This window comes from Xiphophorus hellerii, chromosome 19 (assembly GCF_003331165.1).
Source record: "Xiphophorus hellerii strain 12219 chromosome 19, Xiphophorus_hellerii-4.1, whole genome shotgun sequence".
NCBI classification, from domain to species: Eukaryota; Metazoa; Chordata; class Actinopteri; order Cyprinodontiformes; family Poeciliidae; genus Xiphophorus; species Xiphophorus hellerii.
The window spans coordinates 21,198,477-21,213,757 of NC_045690.1; the positions used below are offsets into that span (position 1 = coordinate 21,198,477).

Below are 15,281 nucleotides of genomic sequence, written 5' to 3' on the forward strand. Positions count from 1 at the left end.
TTGTTTTTTTTTTATCAACAGGGAGAAATTAGAGAGAAGGAGCAGAAACTTGAACTTCTCCAAAACAAAGTGTCTGAGCTGACCAAGTGTTGTCACAGTGAAGACGCTCCAGCTAAATTTCAGGTATTTAATGACAATAAAAATTTCTGTTTTATTCTTATTGATTGTTGTACAAATAGGACTTCATTTGTTTTCACTGATCAACAAATACTTGATGCTTTCTCATCTAAAAAATACAGAAGTAAATGTGCACTGATCAGTTTTGTGACCAAATTCCATTTTTGTAAATCTTTAACACATCAGAACAATTTTAATCAATGTTCTGTAATAACTATAACTAACAGAAAAATATTTCTTTCTAGCTTTTCTGCAGTGAACAGAAAGTCATTAATTATTTCTATTAGGAAACAATGTCACATTTTGTGTGTGAGTGTGATTATATTATTATGTTGAAACAAAAGCAATTATGTAGTTGATATTTTGCATCAAATTACAAATTACTAATTAGCATGATTAATCCATTTCACATTACTAACCATAAACGTCATTCTATGAGACTTCTAAAAAGCTGAACATTTCCAAATCCAGCCTGATTCATAACCGAAGATAAAAGTCTAAAAGAATTAAACAGAGCAACTTTGCTGTGATACTATCTTTATCTCTGAATTAATTTTTTTTCCTGACTAATTTTCATACCTATAAAAGCTCAATATGAAAAAGCCAAACCTACAAAATGGTGAAGTGTCAAAATGACAAGCACCGCTCAAAGTCCAGAAAGCCAACTTTTGTGTTTCCTTCCACTGTTCCTAAACCCCTGATCAAAGCTGAAAATAGCCAGTCCTACCTACCACTCAAATCATCTGACTTCTTTGTAATAAATACAATTAAAGACCCACACCTGTTTACAACACAAACACACAGGTGTTGGAGACTGACCTACAGAAGAAGATCAGCACCGTTCAGATGCTACATGAGCAGGTCAGAGGAAACCTCACTGACTTCACATCGCAGCGTAAACAGCTAGAAGACTACATCTCACAGATGTCTGCATGGCTAAAAAGCATGGAGGACTCTTTGGTTTCCTCTCCAACCGGATCGGATCCTGAGGACATCTGCAGAGTAAAGGTGCGACCTAAATAAGTGTCAAAGATTAAGAAAACTGTAAACTGAGAATAGTCTGCTGGACAGACCGAGATACTGATGTTTTAAGCCAAAATCCTAAACTACATATCTGAACATCACTGGCAGGACCTTCAGAAAGAGCTTCAAAATCAGCAGGGGAGCATCGATTCGACCAGGGAGAGCCTCAACAACCTGTGCAGAAAATATCCGTCTGAGGAGCTGGCCGGCTTGGGGTCGTCTCTCACCGACCTCATCAAGACTTATGAGTCTGTGAACCAGCTTTCTGCCAGGACACTGAACTCACTACAAAACTGTCTTCAGCAGCAATTCAATGGTGAGGCATACAACTTTATAATTTCTTACAGTCCAAGAAGCCAAAGACAGTACAAACTCCGACCACTAGATGGAGGCAAAATATTTCTAATGGGATTCTTAGTGTAAAGGACAAAGTTGTGTCAGGTTCACTGAGAGGGATAATGTGGATGTTTTATGGAGGATTTTTTTTTCCTTTTTTTTTTTTCCTTATCGTTACAGAATGAAGCTTAAATTTAGTTTGAAGGAAAAAAATATTCAAAAATATTCAAAGAGTTTTGGTTTGTGATTTAATTTTAAATATTGAGAAATGGAAAAAATATCTTCTTCTATCTTAGATAGAAGGTGGACTGCTGGAATTGCTGTTTTCTTTCCAAACAGATTTAGATTAACCTGGATCAGGATAGGCTACATGCTAACTAATATAGTCACAGGATGTTTGCATGCTGAAAGAGAAGTCATGAGGATGACTATGTGGTGTATTTTTTGTCCTAGTGTAGTCTAGAAGGTAAATATTTGTATTTGCATCTTCAGACCTTGTCCAGGAGTTTCATCACTGGCTTTCAGAGCAAAGGGAGATTGTGAAAGAATGCTCTGATCGATCAGGAGACACTCAAATAGTGGAACGTAAGCTGCAAAAACTTAAGGTAATGGAGTGCATCTTTACTCCTCTAATGTAAAATAAAATACACTTTGGAAAAAATAAACAAACATTGCGGTTTGTGTCTTAGGGCGCGATGGATCGTGTGGAGGAAGGCGAGATAAGACTCAAGCAAGTCTGTGAGGAAGGAGAGAAACTTCTTCTTCATCTTCCCAAAGCCAGCGCTGGGCAAGTCCAGCAGCACCTGTCATCAATCCAGCAGGACTGGGACAGCTTTGTGGAGCAGTGCAAACAGAACCAGCAGATCCTTGAGGACAGCGCGTCCCTCATGAAAGGGTAACAGACTGACGTAAGCTAGTTGTATAGCACTGCTTGTGAATGTGTTGTTTTCAAGCAAGACCCTGTCAAAACCCTTATAGGTTTGAGGGTCGCCTCAAGAAACTCAGGTGGTGGTTGGAACACATGGAAAGCCGAATGACTACTGATCTACTGGAGGCCAAACAGCGTGGCTCTGAAAGGGCTTTGATTGAGCAGGTGGAGGAATACCAACAGGAAGTGCTCAAAGAAAGGTGTTTAAGCTGTGTATAGCTAAAGAAATTCATATTTCTACCTTCCAATAAATGCATTTTTTGTGGTTCCTAATGACTCTTCCTCCAATAATTTACAAATGTGACGCAGGGATTCGTTTGAGCGTCTCTGTCAGGAAGGACAAGCTCTGAACGAAGGCGGACGAGGAGACGGCAGCGAGACAAGAGTCTCGGCTCATCTGCAGTCCCAGCACCAGGCCCTGTTGAGGTGTGTGAGGGAGAGGCTGCGCAGTTGCCAGCTCACTTTACAAGAACAACAAGCGTTTGAAGAGACTCTGCAGACTACCTGGGTGTGGCTTAATGGCGTACAGGAGCGTCTGGCTTCACTCAACAGCACCGTTGGCAACAAAGAAACTCTGGAAAAAAGATTAGGTCTCATCCAGGTCAGTAAGCAAAGCTATTTTACTGCTTACTTTGTATATTTAATATCATTTGAATGGTGGCACAGTGGGGTCATAGTTAGTTTTTTCCATTTTTTCTTAAGGATATCCTGCTAATGAAGGGTGAGGGTGAAGTGAAGCTCAACATGACCGTAGGAAAAGGAGAACAGGTTTTAAAACACAGCAGGATTGAAGAGCAGGAGACCATATCCTCACAGCTCCAGAACCTAAAGGATGCATGGGCTAATATGCTAATGACGGCTATGAGTTGCCACAGGTATGAAACATGTCCTCCTTTTATAACTCTGAGAGAGGTTTTAGAGAAGACGGTTAATATAATTCACAATGTCCTTTCTACTTTAAAACCACAAACTTCAATGTGTTTGGCTGTGATTTTATGACAGACCACAATGAATATTGTATATTTGCGAAGTGTAGGGAAAAATTTTATTGAATGCTTTTACAATTAAAAATTTGAAGTGTAGCATGCATTTATAATCAGCCCTCTTTACTCTGATACCTCTTATAAAATTTTGTTTAACCAATTGTCTTCTGAAGTCACCCAACAAGTTAAGAGGCTTCCTGTTAGTGCAACCTAATCTCTCTATATATGCAGTTTTTCTCTGAAGGCCTCAGGTTTGTCATTAGTGTAACACAAGACTAAAGAGGAGACTGGCGTCTAATGAATTGATTGGACCATAAATTGAAGTAAATACACAGCAACTGTAGAAAAAACATGGTAGAGGCTACAAAACATTTGAGAAAAAAATTGAGATTCATCACAATAACCTTAAAAATACTACCAGAGCTACAACAGAATTGGGGCTGATAAGAGCATATTTATGCATTAAATTGGCCTAGTTAAGGTGAATTTATGTGGCATGTCTTAAAAGCTTGAGTTATTTTTCAAAGCTGGAAGACACCTTCACCAAAAGACTTACTGCAGCAAAAATGGTGTGAAAATTTTTCTTCCATTTTGTGTTGGTCTGCTGTCTAAAATGCCCACAAAATAATATAAAAACAAAAAATTAACAGGTCACTAATTAACATATAATTCCTCATAGTCGACTGGAGTGGACCGTGGCCCAGTGGAGCGCCTTTCAGGAGAATAAGAGCCAGCTGCAGCAGTGGATGGAGTCAGTTGAGCAGGAGGTTGGGATGACTCAACCTCAGCAACCAGGCCTCAAAGAGAAGAGCGCCTTACTGGAGCGATTGAGGGCCGTCCAAGCTGACGTGGACACTCATGCAGCAGCTTTGTCACACCTAAGTGAGAAAGCAGTGGAGCTGCATGAAAAAACTGGCGACCAGACATTTGGGCCAGAATCGAGGGCAGAGCTCCACACACACTTTGCTGATATATCAGCCGTCGTCAAGGTAATACAGATCAATGGGAAACAGATGGTAAATTCTAGTTGTTCAGTGGGGGCCAGGTACATGAAGAAACTAAACGTGAGAGTCTTCATAGCGACGACAAATTTAGTCACATTTAACGTTTCAAACAGAAAGTCTAGAAGGTAACAGTTATAGTATTGGACTGTTTAGAAATTAATCTAAACATTTTTTGCAGTATCTTTTGTTATTTCTAAAACACCCTCAGTAGAACCTGACATAACGTAGACATTGTCTCTCTCTCATCCGATGTGTGATATTAACATTCGGTTTGTTCCACAAAGGGAAAAGTCCAGTCCTTGCAAAAAATCGTGTCTGAGCATGAGGAGTACCTGGACGCTGTGAGAGACTTCAATGACTGGCTCGTTTCAGCCAAAGAGGAACTTCAGCGTTGGTCTGACCTGTCAGGAGACTCCATCAATATTAGAAGAAAGCTGTCCAAAGTACAGGTAAGGAAAGTTAAAACTGGAATAATAATAGTAATAAATTGGCTTCCTTGTGAGAGATTATTTTCTCTCAGCTCACAGCAAATTAAATGTAAATAATCTGAATGTAGCTCCAGTGAAATCAGTTTCCACATTGTTTGCAGTGAAGAGGATTGTTAACTATATTAAATTTTTAACTTGCATTTTTTTTTTTTTTTTTTTTACAGGAGCTTCTTGACTCGAAGCAGAGAGGCAGGGAGAGATTGAACCGTGTTCAGAGATATGGGGCAGTAGCGAGGGATTACACGGGTTCAGGGGGCTACGAGGCGATGGAGCGAGAGGAAGCAGCGCTCCTGTCATCATGGGAGCAGTGGGAACGCGTGGCTCTACAGACACGTGCCAGTCTGGAGACGTCGCTCTCACAGATATCGAGCTCTGAGCAAGAGTTCAGTAGTCTGTCAGCGCAGCTGGAGCAGGACCTCCAGGATTTCAGCCGTCAGCTGCAGGGTTGCCGACTTCGACTTTGTCAGGCGGAGAAGAAAAATGAGGGAGAGGAAGCAGTTAAAGGCTGGCAAATGGCAAAGGTAGGCCTACGTGTGTGAGAAAATAACTTTCAGGGCTCATATAGGTGTTTGAAATCCTTAAAAATGCTTGAATTTCTCTGAGGTTTTTTCAAAGTTTGGAAAGTCCTTGAAAGTTCTTGATATTCAAACTGCACAGTTTTGTAACAAAGTGCAATCTAATGTTTGATTAAAAGCCTAAATTTCATACACCTAACAAAAAGACTTAGACATATTTTTTCTCATCATCTGAAGTTAAATATAACTAAACATTTCTTGTTTTAGGTTAAAATTATTTCTATTTGCTGAATGCCGAATAACTTAATGAGAACATTTTTAGAGTTTTTTTCTTTTATGTTTAAGTATTTTAATTGAGCAGGAAGGTCATTTATCTTAACATGACTTGTTTGGTTTGTTACAATGGTATTAATATTTATCATTCGCAATCGCTCGATGTCTTATTAACTTGTGTAATTGGAATAAAGGTTGGCTTGTACTTTATACACAAACAGTGTTGTTGAAATTGGGGGAAATTAGTTTAATTACTGTTTTGTTCTCAGACCAGAGTGTGTCAGAGCGACATTTCAAAACATAAAATTGTGTAGAATATTATCATAAGACATTATTATAACAGTATCATATAATACTATCATATATATGTGACACTATTTTTTTTAGTTTATTTATTTGTATTGCTTTTATCTCCAAAGGGCGTTGCTGGGAAAGTTTGAAAACTTACTTTAAAAATATTTGAAAAGTGCTTGAATTTTATCCTGAGAAAAGTGTACGAACCTTGAACTTTACATTATGCATGTGTTTAAAGGTTTACTGTTTGTGTCTGTCTTCACTACTCATTTGTTCTACGTACAGGACACGTTGGACGAACTGGTCAAAGCTGAGGCCATGTCTGATCGTCTGAAGACTCAGCTTAATGATCTGTGCCGATTCTCCAGGGAAATGGCCACTCAGTCTGAGAGAGTGTCTGCCCTTATTAAGGACTATAACAGGTCAGAAAAAAATGCCAGTAATGCTAACGAGTAATCGTTACCCTCAACAACAAAAAGAAAGAAAAACAGCCGCAGCAGTTTAACTCTAACAGGATACACATTTTCATAACCAGTGAAATTATTTTCTGTAGGCTTACAAACTAAATCAGCTATCGCACAAGTCTGAGCTTTATGGAAACAGTTCCAGATGAAGGTTGTTGTTTTTTTTAAGCCATTAGAAACCTCATTTAACCTTATATACCATCCTGAATATGATGGGTGAAGCTGAGTACTTTTCAAACCTAAAAGAAAACCTGCCAGCAGATGAAAAAAACTATTCAGTCAGAATACAAACAGCTGCATCGGATTTGTTTTAGAGGGTCCTAGTCAAATTCCAGACCAAAATCCAATTGAGTCTGTGGCAAAGACTTGAAAAACAAGTAGTTAACAGATATAAATTACCTTTTTGTTTTAGTCAAGTAAATTCAAATCAATCTGAAAACGTTATTTTTAAGGTGATGGTTTTGTGTTTAAAGAGTTTTTATAGGCAATAAGCTGTACATCTGAAGAAAAACACAGATAATGGAGTGAGAAGATATGTATATTTTAAGTATTTACAAAGTATTCTATTAAAAAAAAAAATCTTACTGACTTTTTCCAGTTTGAGTCTTCAAGCCACCAGAGAGTGTCAGAGCAAAGAGAAGGGGCTGGATCAAGGCTTCCGCTCAGCTTTCAGAGAATTTCAACAATGGTTGGTTAACGCCAAGATCAACACCGCCAAATGCTTTGATGCTCCTCAAAACCTCAGTGAAGCTTCGTCTAGTTTCCAGAAGATCCAGGTATAATAAACAAAGCTGACTTCATAATCACAGACACCCTGTTACACAGTAAAGATTAAATATTTAACATGTTTTCGTATTTTTAGTGACCTGCTGCTGTTTTGCATTTAAGTTATGACCTTCCATCTGGCCTTTTCCTTCCAGGAGTTTCTTAATGACAAAGAACAAGGTCAGTCAAAGCTGAATGCTGTGATTGTAAATGGAGAGCTTGTCTGTAGCATCGCAGCTAAAGACAAAACCGATGCAGTTCGAGGTAAAATGAACACTGCCAGAGAAGACTGGAAAAACATCATATCCAATCTGCATAACAGAGAGATGAGTTTGCAAGTAAGCATTTAAATGCCTCTTCTCAACCACTGGAAACCATCTCTGCTATTATTCTCCAAAGCTTTTAGTTTCCTAGTTTACCAGTAGGACTCTGTTCTTGCTGTTCCAGAACCTCATTTCACAGATGAAGGATTTTGAGGCAAGTGCAGAGCCTCTTCAGGAATGCCTGAATGCAACAGAGCTGGCTGTGCAGGAGAGCAGCACACGACTTCATGATCTGACTGCAAAGAAGATGGAGCTTCACAAGCTGCAGGTACCGCAGTCCAAAATCAACCAGACTTGAAACACCGACTGAAAGCCGTCATGTAACCAGTAAATGCTGGAGCATGACCGTCACAATTCATTTCATGTGCAGGACTCTCATCATTAAAGCTCTGATAAAAATAGTGTTTAGTAGAGATGCACTGGTTGGAGAACCTTGTGGTCAGTTTTCGATCAAATGTTTTGTAAATCAACACCAATAACCAAATTTCTCGGCAAAAGCTAAAAATAACAACAAAATAATTTTTTATCTACTTGTCTGTATTAACTGGGTATTTATCTGTTTTTACAGCAAAATGCTTATAGTACAATAATTTTTAAAAAAGGAGCCCTCTATGCATTACTGAAAATACTGAAAAATCACCAAGGTTATGAGTCAGAGGTAGGTTTATAAGTAAAACCTAACTAAGAAGAATTACATTATGTCCCATTTATTTATTTACAAAGCAGGTTATTGCTCACTAATGTCTTTTTGCACAGTTGAAACGCACATCACTAAGCAATCATGATTTGTCCAACTCAATATTTGAGCTGCAAAAACCCTCATTTAATGTTTTGTGTTAGATTGGTCAGTCACAAACATAAACTTTTAAGTAGCTTTTCTGATGTAAACAATTATTTATAAGCATTCCCTTGACTATAGGATTTCTGGAAGATTGATATTTGCTGATGCAGCATGTATTATGACAGATAGATTGAGACTCTTTCAAAAATGAAATCAATAACCTTGCTTTAACATGCTGAGCTTCCTGGTTTTTGCCAAAGTCAGACTCCCTGTTTTGAACCAGCATGTTAAATGAACAGCTGAAATGCATTAGTGGAAAAGAGTTACCTTTTTCAAAGTTTTTTATACCTTCTGCACTTGATCTGACTTCATTTATAAACACCGCACTGACTTCAAAACGTATAACTGAGTCATTTTGCCTCAGTAACACCTTCCACACGGAAATAAATTATATTTTTAGATTCAGACTGACCGATCACCAATCAGAGCCAGTCAAACATAAAAACACCCGTCCAGTTCTTGGTGCATCTCGTTCAGTTCTTGATGCGTTTGTTTAGAATGCATTTTCATGCACCTTTGCTAACTGCCAGCACGTCCTGCTTCTCTTTGCTAACTATATGTCTGCTCAATAGTGTCTACATGAATAAAATATTGCTGAAGAAGGCCGTAGGAATATATTTCCTGTTTACAACTTCCTCTTTAGAGCTGGACTCTTAACACTTGCTAAGCTCCTCATTTGCTTTTCCTTTTTGCCATGTTCTCATCTCTTAACAACCTGCTCTTTGCCTCACTTTACTTGTCTTATAAATCTGAGTGTCAGCTTGCATGCCTCTGTGATAACCTGCTTGTGCTCTTTCAGTCTGTGCTTGAAGACTTAGCTTCTCACGAAGTTCAGCTGAACAGGCTGAAAGAGAAGGCCCAGCTGTTGTTGGATGAACACTCGGCCGGGAAGGGCTTTGTGCACCGTGTGTCGCAGCTCTCTGCTCAGTGCCTAGCTTTAACCAACCTTACTAAGGTAAAGTAATGCCTGTGAGACCACCTGTGCACTGGGACTTTTATAGAGTTATAGCTGGAGATGATACAGAGGTACTAGACTGGAGTGACACCTGAGTTATGTGTATTTTTACAAGTTTTAGGGTGCATTCACACCAGCTCTGTTTAGTCCACTTTAATCAAATCAGGTTCATTCGAAGTGGTGAGATTATGCAATCAAACTCTGATGCAGACCAAAAAAGCGAACTCTGGTTCGCCTAAAAACCTCGGTCGCGGTTTGGTTGATGTGAACTCTAGTGGAGTTTTAATACACTGTTCTATAGTTTATACTGACTGTAGAGCAGTGCATTATGGGTAGATACAGCCAAAACAAAAATAAGAATCTAGCGCTACAGGGAAAAATTGCTTGTGGTTTTGTTTACCACTGACAAAAGAGAAACCCTTAAACCACTAAAACCTGGTACCACTCCATGTTTGTTTAGATTTTGTGAAGAAGATTTTGTGTTTTCTTTGGAGGTTTTTGTGTCATTTCCTTCAGGAGTTCTTGGTGCAGCGCCACCACAGGTGAGGGGGCAGACAAGGTTTTTCAATTGGCTTGGTTTGTTTGACAGATAGTGCAATGTGAAAACGAGCCACGCCATCTGAAAATGTAACAAATGTTTCAATTTGGTCCCAATCCAACCGAGTCCACCAAACTATCAGGTGGGAAAACACCCTAAAACTGTAAAGGTGCAACATTTTCACTGTCAAACACAGATGTAATTATTTTGATTATGCAAATTACATTTCCTAACTTTTGTTGAACTCATGTGTACAACCTATTCTGGTAATTCTTTGGATGTGTGATGGTTTGATGGTTCTGGATGTGCAGGAGAAGGCTTCTCGTATCGATCGGATCGTCACCGAGCACCAGCTTTTCTCCCAGGGGTTGGAGGAGCTGCAGAACTGGGTGGCTGACACCAGCCACATGCTGCAGACTTACAGCGCTCCAACAGCTGACAAAAATGTTCTTGATAGCAGAATGATCAAGCTGGAGGTTTAGAAAATTATTAATCATTTCAAATTCCCCGATGTATTTGAAATTGTGTGTTGTGATGAATTTAAACGGTTGCTTGTTGCTTCAGGCTCTGCTGACGGCTCGCCAGGAGAAGGAGATCCAGCTGAAGATGTTGATCACAAGAGGAGAGTCGGTGCAGAGAAACACCTCCGCTGAAGGCGTGCCACTAATCCAAAAACAGATACAGGAGCTGAAAGACTCATGGGATGCCCTCCTCTCTGCTGCCATTCTTTGCAAAAGGTTTTTGCTTTTTGGTATTTTTATTTTTATTTTTTACAACTATTTGGTAATTGGAGCCTGCCATAGCAATGCATTGGGGAGCATTGAAAGGCCAACCAAGTGCCACAAAGTAAACATCTGACTTTTACTTTTGCAAAATGTACCAACTCTAAATTTCTTGTGTCTAAGCAGATAAGCAGTATTTCAAAAGAGCTAATGTTTTCTAAACAATAATTAATTTGGTGTTAAGAGATGAGCGGGGGTTTTTTGTAACAATCTGCCACGAAGTATTAATCAGATTTTTACTTTGAGTTGAAAGTCTGTTTTATAATATATTTACCACCAATGACAAATAAAAATTTTTTTTTTAATTTTCTGCAAAATTCACCAACTGCACAATTGTTAAGTAGCATAAAATAAATGGTGTTTAAAAAGAGCAGAGGAAGGGGTGCTGTGGTGGCGCAGGGGCAAAGCATGACCCACGTTGAGGCCTTAGTCCTTGTAGCGGTGGTCGTAGGTTCGATTCCCGGCCTGGCGACATTTGCCGCATGTCTTCCCCCTCTCTGATTACCCTGTTTCCTGTCAAACTACTTTCAAATAAAGGCCACTAGAGCCAACAAAACCTTAATAAAAATAATAAAAAAATAAATTAAAAAAAAGAGCAGAGGAAATCTTGTTTTTTGAACAATAACAATATTTGTTGTTAATCTGTTGCTAAGAGATGAGCGCGTTTACTGGTAACCAAGTGCCACGAAGTAAACATCTGATTTTTACGTTTGCAAAATTTACCAACTCTAAATTTCTTGTGTCTCTGCAGATAAGCAGTATTTCAAAAGAGCTTATGTTTTATAAAAATAATTAATTTGGTGTTGAGAGATGAGCATTTCTTTCTGAAAACAAACTGCCACGAAGTATAAATCAAATTTTCTATTTTTGTGTTAAATGTCAACCAATTTGACACCAATGACAAAAAGAAAAAAACGTTTTCACTTTTCTGAAAAATTCACCAGCTGTAGAATTGTTAAGTAGCATAACATAAGTAGTGTTTCAAAAGAGCAGAGGAAATTTTGTTTTTTGAACAATAACAATATTTGCTGTTATTCTGTTGCTAAGAGATGAGCGCGTTTTCTGGTAACCAAGTGGCACGAAGTAAACATTTGATTCTTACTTTTGTAGAAGTAAAAATCCAAATGCAGTGCATTAACATTAATACAAATATTAGTAGGCACTGTCTTTTCTCTAAAATAAACTTTTTAGAAATTTTTAGTTTTATTTATTAGCCAAGTTTAGCACACTGAATGGAGGAAGTAAATGTATGACAACATGTTAGTGATACCCCACATGCCACTGACAGGATTTAGGCCGTCAGTGGCCTAATTTTAGCTTATACACTAATTTTAAATGTATTGGATGGAATAAGTCCATGTTACTCAACATGCTTGTGACTCTCCACATGCTATTCAGTACATTGTAGCTTACTTTAGCATTGATTCTAATCTTTAGCATCAGAACGCTGGGTTCCAACAGACGGGCACACTTTGGCATGCCCCGTTTAAAGTTCTTCAGAAATGTTCTAGTTTATTTGTTATTCACACAATATCTCACCTGAAAAATCTCTAAAGGCAAGGCAGAAACAAAGTTTAGGATCATGTAGTCAAAAAATATGAAAACATTTACCACTAATGGAGACCATTTATAGTATAATTTTGCTGTTGTAAATAATTTTAGAATCACCTTTGCCTCACATTATTTTTAATGTTTATAATCCACAGTCAACTGGAAGGTTCATTGTCTCAGTGGACGAGTTACCAAGAGGACGTCCGTCAGTTTCTGGCTTGGATCGAGGACGTAGAGGAAAGTCTCGATGTCACCGATAAGCAGTGCCCAGAGATGAGAGACAAAACTGCAAATCTAAGCAAAACAAAGGTGCTTTATTCTGTCTGTCATTTAGACAATTCTTTAAAAATAATATTATTAACATTTAGCTTGTACAATTTGGACTCTGATCATGTATTTTTCCTTTTTTGTTCAGTTGCTTTATGAGGACATACTCAGCCACAACACCCTGCTGGAAACCATTACTGCCAAAAGCGCCAGAATCACTGAAAACTATGTCGCTCAGCTGGAGCTCCAAGAACTTCTGGAGCGGTACAACACCATCAAAGACAATGCCATGGTAATAATAGTAATATAAAAATCTTATCTTTTATTTAAGCTTTTTGTGGAAATATTTCACTATCAACAATGTGATTCACAATGCTTGCTACACTTTTTTCAAAATGCATTCACAAAATAACTTCAATCTATAAAACGAGACCTTTGGTAATAGTTAAAATGTCATTCTTCTTTTTAATTAACAAGGTTGACTGTTAATTTTACATTTTGTTTGCTCAAACGAGAGAAATTCATTCAAGAACATAGTAATCATACAGAGGGTAAACCCTATAGCCATAAAATTTTTACTGATTTTAACCCACAAACAAATCCCTAGACAGCAGAGACACCCACACAAAACTAAATAAATAGCATTTTTACAGTAGAAAGAAAAAAAGATACTGCTATTAAATAGTCATTTGTATTCCATATTAACAGGAATACAAAAGAAAAAGTGAGAAAAAGCATTTAACATCTGATAATTAATTCGGTAAATTACTGTTGTTTTCCTCAGAGGGCTGTTGGCAAGGCAGAAGAGCTGGTGAAAGCTCACCAGGAGTATCAATGGGACATTCATTCCTTTGAGGAGTGGCTGAAGGAAGAAGAAGAGAAGCTCAGCTGCTACACCCAGCTGGAGGGAGATGTGGACATGTTGGAGGATACCCTCCAAAAGCTGCAGGTTTGAAACCAAACGCTACTGATGCTTTTCTGCTGACGTCAGTAAGCTTGATATGCATGATAACGAACACTCATTCATGTAGCAAGAAACTGCATTTAATTGAAAAAAAAAGGGAAATGATGAGAGTGATCAACGGGAACCGTTTAATTCCAGGAACTGCAGCTACACTGCACAGAAGGTCAGGCTCTGCTGAACACCTTGTTGCTGAGCCGGGAACTGGTCGTCCCCTGGGGTCTGCCTCAGATAGAGGACCGGGCACTGGAGACGCTCCAGCAGGAGTGGAGGCTTTATCAGGCACAGCTGGCCGACACCCGCGCTCAGCTGAACAGTGCCCTGGCCAAACTTCGACAGATGGAGCAGAAGTTCCAGCGCCTCGACAGCTGGCTGAAAGGCATGGAAACCAAAGCGCAACTGCGCTCCAATCGGCGGTCCGATCGAGCCACGAAGAGCGCTCAGCTACAGATGGTGAAGGTCGGTAAACGGATGGGAACTTGTAATGTTCCATTCTTATATTGAATCCAGCATGGAATGCTTTTCTTATGATACAGTGAGTTTGGGCTGATTGCGACTCTCCTGTTTTACATTTGCTGAATGACAAACTGGTTTATCCTGAGTTTTAAAAATCTGTGTTAGAATTGAAGCATAAATCCCTACAGTAATTATATTCCCTCCTTTTTTTTAGAGCTGGCAGGAAGAAGTCCTTGTTTATCAAGAGGAAATGGAGGGCCTTACTCTTTTGGCTCAGCAGGTTCTGGATGAAACCCACATTAGCAGTCGGATCAGTACCAGAGCCACCCAGATCACAGTCCGCTACCATGCCCTGCTCCTGCACTTACTGGTAATAGTAGCTAATTACAAAATAACTCTAAAATTCATCTAATCTGTTTCATTTAACCACATTGTCTGCACTTGTTGGCTTTGTTCTATAGAAATAAACAAAGAAACAAATGTTTTCATATCACTTTAAACTTTTGTTACTTTAAGCCACAAAATATTGTTGTATTTTATTGGAATATTAAGTAGAGAGTAGTGGATAATTCATACAAAAATAATACAAATAAAATTTGTTGGTTTATTTCAAACATGACTGGAAAATGAACGAATAAAATAAACAAAAAGGTATGACAGGATATACAATCAACAAAGATTTCATATTATTTATAGTGTAACAACTCAATATGTTCAAAATGGGGTGTGACGAAACTACCACTACCTCAAAGTCAAAACTGCCCTCATCTGATCATCTTGTCTTGTTGATGGATCATATTTCAGCCTCTATATCCAGTGTGTGTCTCTGTTTGAAGATGTTTTCAAACAGAATATTTGTGTTTCCAGCCAGCAGGTTGTGTGTTTCTCTGTATATCATTTGTGTATTTTTATCAGATCATCACATCTAAGAGTATTTGACTTGAAAAATCCCACCAACAGCCAGTGAAAATCGGAAAGATAATGCAACATGGAACGTTTTTAGAAATTAAAGATCTTAAAAGTATGATTTGCATTTGCATGTAGCCCTCATTACTCTATCACCCCTAAATAAAATACATAACAAATTAAAAATCATTCATCAGGCATTGTGTATAGACAGTGTTTCCCCCAGGAAACTTGCTAAGCTCGGTGCTCGGGGCACTGGGGTAGTCATCCAGCCAGGCAACAGGTTTTTGAGTTAAAAAATGTTTAAAGTTGACAGGAAATTTGAAAATATCGCTTGATAGCTGTGTGTTATTGGAAGACTGGAATGTTAATACCTAAACACCAACTATGAAGTCTTAAAAAAGGCAATAATTAAGAAAAAACTAAAATAAATAAACGATGCTAAGCCAGACTTATAACACACTGTGGGAAACATAAACATAGTTTCTGTAAATTAAATTTTTTCGGTTAG

General features: G+C 38.4%; 1 protein-coding gene across 18 annotated transcripts in view; it reads left to right on the forward strand.

Annotated features, from left to right (window-relative positions):
- Positions 1-15,281, forward strand: part of syne1b (spectrin repeat containing, nuclear envelope 1b) — a 105,928-nt gene that overhangs the window by 36,786 nt on the left and 53,861 nt on the right. For 17 of the 18 annotated variants that reach the window (XM_032547532.1, XM_032547541.1, XM_032547535.1 and 14 more), the window contains 23 exons: positions 22-123; positions 922-1,125; positions 1,249-1,456; positions 1,969-2,081; positions 2,166-2,371; positions 2,455-2,604; positions 2,714-3,005; positions 3,107-3,279; positions 4,067-4,376; positions 4,676-4,840; positions 5,044-5,400; positions 6,247-6,383; positions 7,024-7,201; positions 7,346-7,528; positions 7,638-7,781; positions 9,154-9,309; positions 10,159-10,323; positions 10,412-10,584; positions 12,336-12,489; positions 12,596-12,739; positions 13,232-13,396; positions 13,550-13,867; positions 14,079-14,234. In XM_032547532.1, the coding sequence (XP_032403423.1) occupies positions 22-123; positions 922-1,125; positions 1,249-1,456; positions 1,969-2,081; positions 2,166-2,371; positions 2,455-2,604; positions 2,714-3,005; positions 3,107-3,279; positions 4,067-4,376; positions 4,676-4,840; positions 5,044-5,400; positions 6,247-6,383; positions 7,024-7,201; positions 7,346-7,528; positions 7,638-7,781; positions 9,154-9,309; positions 10,159-10,323; positions 10,412-10,584; positions 12,336-12,489; positions 12,596-12,739; positions 13,232-13,396; positions 13,550-13,867; positions 14,079-14,234 (4,353 nt within the window). The remainder of the gene's footprint in view (positions 1-21; positions 124-921; positions 1,126-1,248; positions 1,457-1,968; positions 2,082-2,165; positions 2,372-2,454; positions 2,605-2,713; positions 3,006-3,106; positions 3,280-4,066; positions 4,377-4,675; positions 4,841-5,043; positions 5,401-6,246; positions 6,384-7,023; positions 7,202-7,345; positions 7,529-7,637; positions 7,782-9,153; positions 9,310-10,158; positions 10,324-10,411; positions 10,585-12,335; positions 12,490-12,595; positions 12,740-13,231; positions 13,397-13,549; positions 13,868-14,078; positions 14,235-15,281) is intronic. The other variant, XM_032547545.1, reaches the window with a different exon arrangement.